At 49.2% G+C, this 7,380-nt stretch overlaps 1 protein-coding gene across 2 annotated transcripts in view; it reads right to left on the bottom strand.

Annotated features, from left to right (window-relative positions):
- The window catches only part of PTPRB (protein tyrosine phosphatase receptor type B), a 110,351-nt gene that overhangs the window by 19,034 nt on the left and 83,937 nt on the right, over positions 1–7,380 (bottom strand). For both annotated transcript variants that reach the window (XM_084794132.1, XM_084794133.1), the window contains 8 exons: positions 7,287–7,370; positions 7,173–7,190; positions 6,977–7,058; positions 6,350–6,440; positions 5,446–5,522; positions 3,595–3,729; positions 2,073–2,195; positions 1,522–1,685 (listed from right to left, as the gene is read on the bottom strand). In XM_084794132.1, the coding sequence (XP_084650258.1) occupies positions 1,522–1,685; positions 2,073–2,195; positions 3,595–3,729; positions 5,446–5,522; positions 6,350–6,440; positions 6,977–7,058; positions 7,173–7,190; positions 7,287–7,370 (774 nt within the window). The remainder of the gene's footprint in view (positions 1–1,521; positions 1,686–2,072; positions 2,196–3,594; positions 3,730–5,445; positions 5,523–6,349; positions 6,441–6,976; positions 7,059–7,172; positions 7,191–7,286; positions 7,371–7,380) is intronic.

Raw genomic sequence — 7,380 nt, 5'->3', positions numbered from 1 at the left:
CAACTAATACATTATATGTACGAGTGTGCACACAAATGCTTGTGCATGTGCATGTGCGTGCGTGCGTGTGTGTGTGTGTGTGTGTGTGTGTGTGTGTGTAATGACACCAGAAAGGGAGCCAAGAGAGGGGAGACAAAAATCTTAAGAAATAAGATAAAACTAAATAAATAAAAGGAAGATAGTGGAGTACATGTGATATTAAAGCAGAAGGGGTTAAGGATAGAACCTACCAGAAGGAGGCAGAGGCTATGGGAGAGGTCTGTGGGGGAGATAACACATAAAAATAAAGAATAAGGATGCTTGTGTATAAAAATGTGACAATGAAACTTATTGGCTTGTATGAAAATCTAAAAAAAAAATAATTTAAAAAATTAGAAGCAAGCAAAACAAAAGAATAAACTTGTAGAGTCAACTTCTAGTGTACAATGGGAGAGGAAGAGGTGGGAAATTGAACTGATGGTAAGATGGGCCCATTATGGAGGGCACGGGAGTCACTTAAGGATTCTGAATTTCATGTGGTAGGAAAGGACATAAGAAGAGAGCGAGGGGGAGAATGAAGTGGGAGGTGAAGGAAGTGGAGAAGTCGAAGCTGTGAAGAAGGATGAGGTTAGGGAAAGACAGAGAGGCCAGCGGGCTGGAGAAGCCTTCAGGGCCACAAGCCTGTGCACTGCCTCAGACTCCTACAGGCAGGGCCCAGCACCACGACTGCCTCTCAGGGCGCTCGTACCTGCAGTGCACCACAGTGGGCCCAGCACCACGACTGCCTCTCAGGGTGCTCTACCTGCAGTGCACCACAGTGGGCCCAGCACCACGACTGCCTCTCAGGGTGCTCTACCTGCAGTGCACCACAGTGGGCCCAGCACCATGACTGCCTCTCAGGGTGCTCTACCTGCAGTGCACAGTGGGCCCAGCACCACCACTGCCTCTCAGGGCGCTCTACCTGCAGTGCACCACAGTGGGCCCAGCACCATGACTGCCTCTCAGGGCGCTCTACCTGCAGTGCACAGTGGGCCCAGCACCACCACTGCCTCTCAGGGCGCTCTACCTGCAGTGCACCACAGTGGGCCCAGCACCATGACTGCCTCTCAGGGCGCTCTACCTGCAGTGCACAGTGGGCCCAGCACCACCACTGCCTCTCAGGGCGCTCGTACCTGCAGTGCACAGTGGGCCCAGCACCATGACTGCCTCTCAGGGCGCTCTACCTGCAGTGCACAGTGGGCCCAGCACCACCACTGCCTCTCAGGGCGCTCGTACCTGCAGTGCACAGTGGGCCCAGCACCATGACTGCCTCTCAGGGCGCTCGTACCTGCAGTGCACCACAGTGGGCCCAGCACCATGACTGACTCTCAGGGCGCTCGTACCTGCAGTGCACCACAGTGGGCCCAGCACCATGACTGACTCTCAGGGCGCTCTACCTGCAGTGCACAGTGGGCCCAGCACCACCACTGCCTCTCAGGGCACTCTACCTGCAGTGCACCACAGTGGGCCCAGCACCACCACTGCCTCTCAGGGCGCTCGTACCTGCAGTGCACCACAGTGGGCCCAGCCCCTGGGCTTCTGTTGATGTAATCCCTGACAGTCCTCACAAACTGGATCAGGGACTGGGTGGTCTCTGGGACGCCATGGTCTGGCCAGACTGTGTAGTGGAAGTGACGGATGAGTCTGTGTGCATCCAACTGGTCTTCCTGCAAGGGTGGAGAAGGGGCAGTGAGAGGGACAACCTCTGACAACTGTGTCACAACGGAGCTCCCAGGGTCTGAAATACAGGCTGTGAACCAGCGAAAGCAGGATTTACAAGTCTCCTCTTCGTATGTTGGGTTGTTTCTTCTTCCCCTCCTTTCTTCCTTTCCTCTTTCCTTTTTCCTTTTCCCTTTTCCCTTTTCTTTCCTTTCCTTTCCTTTCCTAAGATAAGGTCTCATGTAGCCCAGGCTTGCCCCAAGCTCTCTAGGTATTCGAGGATGACCTTGAACGTCTTCCTGCCTCCACCTCCCAAATGCTGGCATTCTAAATATGTACTACAGTACCTGGCTTCTAAGTTGGGTTTTAAAAGGAAGTCAAGCAAACTAACATACGCTGCATATCTTAAATTCCCTGATGGTCCACTCAGGTAGCACCGACTCTGAAACCATCTGCAGGATGAGATCCCCATAATAGAGGGGGTCCTGGTCCGCTGGCCAGTAATGGTCACACTTTACCTAGAAGAGAACAAACAGAAAAGGCTAAGTCTGGAGACATGACAGTGATGTAGATCTGGACTCTCCCTCCCCTCAAAGTCCCTTGCTGAGACAGGGATCCAGGTCAGCTGCTAAAGCAACTTGACTGTTTACCTTCTGTCACCTGCTCATGGCCAGTCACAGAGTTGCACAACTCTCCTTCCAACGGATAGAGAGAAACTTCCACCCAAAGCAGGTCCAAATCCCAATGTTTACATTTATTCACTCTTGGGACAGCTTGAGGATTGGGGGTGGGGTGGGGTGGGGTGGGGGGAGGTCCCTCAGTGTCCTGGTCCACCAGCCAACCAAGCTTTTGGGTTGAGGCCACAGCTCAGTGGCCTATGAGTTTTGCATAGTGTGCATAACACCTAGAATTCCACCCCCCAAGAACTTCAAAGATAAGGGGGAAGCGCTCCCTCTCAAGAAAGACCCAACCCAGCAGAGGAAAGCATTGTCTTCCTGGCTTTATTTTGCTCACTTTTTTTTAAAAAAAATCACTTTTCTTAAGTGGGCCATGGGGCAAAGAGACCTTTAAGAATTTGGAAACTTCAGCTAAACTTGTGTTTATATGCATAAAGAGGTAAGGAACGAGATTTGAGTGTTTGTTTTTAGGTTATGTTTTGCGGAACCTATTACATCGATATATGTTGCAAGATGCAAATTCATTGACTATAAATATACATTTGCATTTCTGTGTGTATAAACATGGCTTTTATTTTAGTGTGTATGGTGAGGCAGGCAGATTATACTGAATTTCTGTGTACGTGGCTATGCACACAGTCTAGGCATTTCGTCAGCATTTGTCATTACATATATCTCATACGAATATTATCAAACAAAGATAGTGCAAAGAAGGGCATAGGTCCTGTTCTAGCCAGGGTGATGGAAGATAGTCTGGAAATCCAACATACACATATTAAACACTTAGTCTCTTTTTAATCCTAAAAGTAGCTGCATAATATAAGACATTATAAATGAAGATTATAAATATAAGAGGTTTGAATAATAGCTCACGTAGATACTTCACTTCGTGTCTGCCCGCACAGCCTAAAATAGTTCTTCCTGAGAGGCCCCCTCACCGCTGGGAGGCTCTCTCCCTACCCACACTTTGAAGATTGGGGCACACACGCTGTCAGTCGGGTGTTCTTTCCACTCATGTTTACCCTGCGCATCTCAGGCTTCACATGCAAACAGGTTTAAATGAGACGTCTGACCAGGAAGTTTAAAAGGGATCCATATTCTGTTATAAGCAAGCGGCTTAATCCCGACAGCTTTCTCCCACGGTCTCTCCTTGGTTCTGCCGGTGGTGGTGTAACTTCGGGTGAACAGGGATAACAGCAAGAAAGCAAAGGCAGGGAGGCAGAAAAAGCTGTTTACTCACTCGGCCTTTCTCAACGCACTGGGTCACCATGACGATGTTGTGAACGTTCTGTTCCCACGCCATTTTCCAGAAGTCGTCCTTGGTGCCAGGAAGTGGGCCCTGAGTGGCGATATATTCTCTTCTGAAGTTGTTACCCTGGAATGAATTTACAATATGCAGAGTCAGAGACAATGGGCCTCTTCGGAACTGTAAACAAAGAGCTAGCCTGTAGCCCGGATGATATGGAGATGTCTGCCAGGCCCTGGAGTTGAGAATTAAGATATGAGCTCAAGTGTCAAGGCTGGGCAGCAGGAAGAACAAAGGCCCGAGCAGTGGACTATTGTTAAAAGCTGCACTCTCTTTTATCAGCTGGATCTGTTTGTAAAGGCAAACGCAGGACTCCATGCACAATACAAAAAATGGCTTTACTCTTGTGTGTGTGTGTGTGTGTGTGTGTGTGTGTGTGTGTGTGTGTGCGTGCGCATCTATGTGTGCCTGTGTATGTCTGTGTGTGCCTTTGGGTGCATGTGTGTGTAGATTGTTCAATTTGGATAGTTGACATCACAATAATTTGGGAAATGCTGCCATGTAAAGGAAATGTAATGGAAAACAAGCCACTGATGCCTGGGCTTCCGCCAGATGGTGTGCAGTGGCTTTGGGCTTTGGGGGATCTGACTCCATCCTGACCATGGTGACCTAGATATCTTCGCTAAGCCAGTCTTCGTTTCAGCAACATAGAGTTGCTTGGAATCTTAGTGGGGGCTCATTGTGTCATTGCCCTCGCTCACAATCTCTGTATTACACCAGCTCTGCCATCCACACAACCCAACCACCCACACAGTGCTTCTCGGCTGCCTAATCTTTATTTATCCTTAGCACCTTGTCTGTTTGACTGAAGTCATCTTTCATCCTTCTCGCTATTGGGTGGCATTCTCCTCCTACACGCTCTGTGGTAACCTCTAATCTCTGCTACCCAGTGTGGTCCTCTGGCTGGCAGGCATGGAATCACACAAGGGCTTGTGAGAAATGCGGAGTGCCGGGCTCTACCTATCTCTGCTGGATCAGGACAAATGGTGTTGAAGGCTGAATGATGCTGGTGTTTGTTCGTGTAGGAGACGCTGTTCTGGCCTGGTGAGCATGGCACTCCCCAGTAACTTTTTGATATCTTGATTGTTCAACACAGTCCTCTCAGAAACATAACCCCTTTATATATCCCAGTGTTCAGATTGTAGGTATCATTTAACTAGATTGTATTTATTCAATGTATAGATGGTAATTTGAGGTATTTTCCTACATTTTTGGGAAAGGAATTAAGGTCTTGATGAGGTAACAGAATTTGCTCTGTCACAGAGCCAGCTAGGAACAGAACTGGAATTAAAATCTAGGTTTCTCTGACCTTTAACGCTGCTTTCCCTGTGGGGCATGAGGGAAGTTGGCAAGATGGAAGGCAATATCAGGTCCCAGAAGTTCACACCACTGTGAAGTGTGTGTGTGGTTTCTACAGGTCCAAGTAGCAAGAGGTTGGGCCTTCTAGCATGGCAGCCTTACCAATGGCGGGGCAGGGTGGAGGGGGGGGCAGGTCATCTCTATTGAGTGGCTCTAACCTTCCTTATCTCAGGGCCACAGAAAGCAAAGAACCTCTAAACACGCATCGGGCCAGTGAGAGTTGCATCTGACCACCACCGCTGTGATAAACAGGCCTTAGCAGTGATCGCCCTGAACAGCCTGTGTTTGGCAGCCACCAGACACAGTCTTTTTAAAATTTGCAAGTGTTCATAGACAGAACAGTGGGGCAGCACAGAAGAAGTGGCACCTCCCTCGTAGACATCGCCCACGCGTCACCCTGAGCGCTGTGGCCTGGAGTTCACTTACAGGGATGTAACTGGCATTGATGTAGTCAGAGCACGGGTCGTCGTCTACGTTGGACAGCTTCACTCTTGAGGCATCATCTGGAAAGAGATTGATTGAAAGGTGTGCTGCTGTGTCGCGTCTAGCACAATGTGATGCTAGATTGCTTCATTTCCAATCTCCACAGCAGCCTCAAGAGGAGTGGTCCCATCTGTGCTCAAGAGGTGGGCCTCCAGCAGTGGTACATAAACAGTGGGCGCATGAGACCATGTGAACCCCTATCTGTGGTTTTGTTTTGGCGATGTTACAGTTGCTTAATGCGCTGGCTGGCTCTCTTTCATGTCTGGAATGAATACCATCCGGAAGTACCGCCTTCAGCTGCTTTACCTGACTGATTTCTTAAAGATGATTGACTGGAAACTATAAAGTGAACCCAAGTGAGCCCGTCGGAGCCCTGCCCTTAACTCTGATAGATCCCTGAGATTCTAAGGAGAAAGGGTAAGAAGGAAAATGGGGTGAGCCGGGCGTGGTGGTGCATGCCTTTAATCCCAGCACTCGGGAGGCAGAGGCAGACAGATCGCTGTGAGTTCAAGGCCAGCCTGGTCTACAAAGGGAGCCCAGGACAATCAAGGCTACACAGAGATACCTTGTCTCGAAAAACCCAGGGGGCGGGGGAAGGACAAGGGGAATGCCAACTGGGTAGCCATTGCGCTTGTGAAGGAAGTGCAGGAAGACTTAAATTATTCCTTGTTAAAGTCATTAGGGCCATAGACTGTACATATCCATGTATTCTACACATACATACATAGATACATACATACACACACACATACATAGATACATACATACACACACACATACACGTGAGTGCACACGTGTCTATGCGGTTTTTCTGTGACAGCCTCACAAATCCCAACACAAAACTTACATGGCAATATGTTGTTGTATCTATTTTTCCCTCGATTCTCAGGCAAGAGGGCAATGTCACATGGTTGGTTTCGTCCCACATCTTTTAAGTCCTGTTAAGTTAAAAAAAAAAAAAAGTTGGTGAGTGGAGAATAGAAACCCAGGCAACTCCTACAACCCTTGAGATAGGAAGCGACGTAAAGCTATGTGCACGAGACAGGGTTTGCAGAACGTCTGATCAGTTCCACAACCCCACGTGGGATGGGCCCCTAACACCATCCTCCAGAGGAGCCGAGGGATCACGAGTACCGCGCTCCAGGACACAAGTGGCAAGGCTGAGACTCACGCTCAAAGCCCGGGTACTTATTGCCAAACTACACTGGTTCCCAGGCAAGCAAACGTCCAGGCTGAGGAACTGACAGCGCCAAACTGAAATGCGTTCACTCCACCAACTGACCCAGAAAGTACTTTGTTTGCTGTGTGGTTCCAGCTTAAACTAGCCTCTGAGAATAGGTGGAATGCTGTTCGGTGAGCCGCGTCAGATGCAACAGGTGCTCTGCTGGGACCTTAGGCATCCCCCGACTGTGACTTCACAGCAGTGCTCAAGAGGGGGGGGTCTATGGGTGGGGAGCAAAAGCTTCACAGGTACCTCATATTCCTTGGACAGAAGGTAGTTGGAGTCAGCCTGCAGCTTCATGAAATGCCCTTCAAACTGGTTTATCTTTATGGGGCTGTAATTAAAAATAAAGCAAGAGAAAGCAATAGTTACTGAAGAAACGGGAAAAGTGCTATAGCCAGTCTGAGCTGTGTTTCAAAAGCAGATTAATTAATACATTTTCACTTACCAAGAAGTTTTTCGGTTGCTGCGAGACAGACAAAAGAGAAAGAGGGACCGTGTTAGCGGATCTCACAGAATACCGTCTTTCAGGGAACCGAGCGAAGGAAACGGTGACACTTACCCTTTCTGGCCCAGATTGAAGTGCACAGACAAAGGCTGATCCCGACGGATGCTCAGGCGGGCGGACGGCCTTTCCCGGCCGTGGCTGAAACACA

The sequence above is a fragment of the Acomys minous genome (genome assembly GCF_964271855.1).
Source record: "Acomys minous genome assembly, chromosome: 9".
NCBI lineage: Eukaryota > Metazoa > Chordata > Mammalia > Rodentia > Muridae > Acomys > Acomys minous.
Note: the sequence above shows the minus strand (reverse complement) of the source record. Positions and strands in the feature narration are given on the sequence as shown.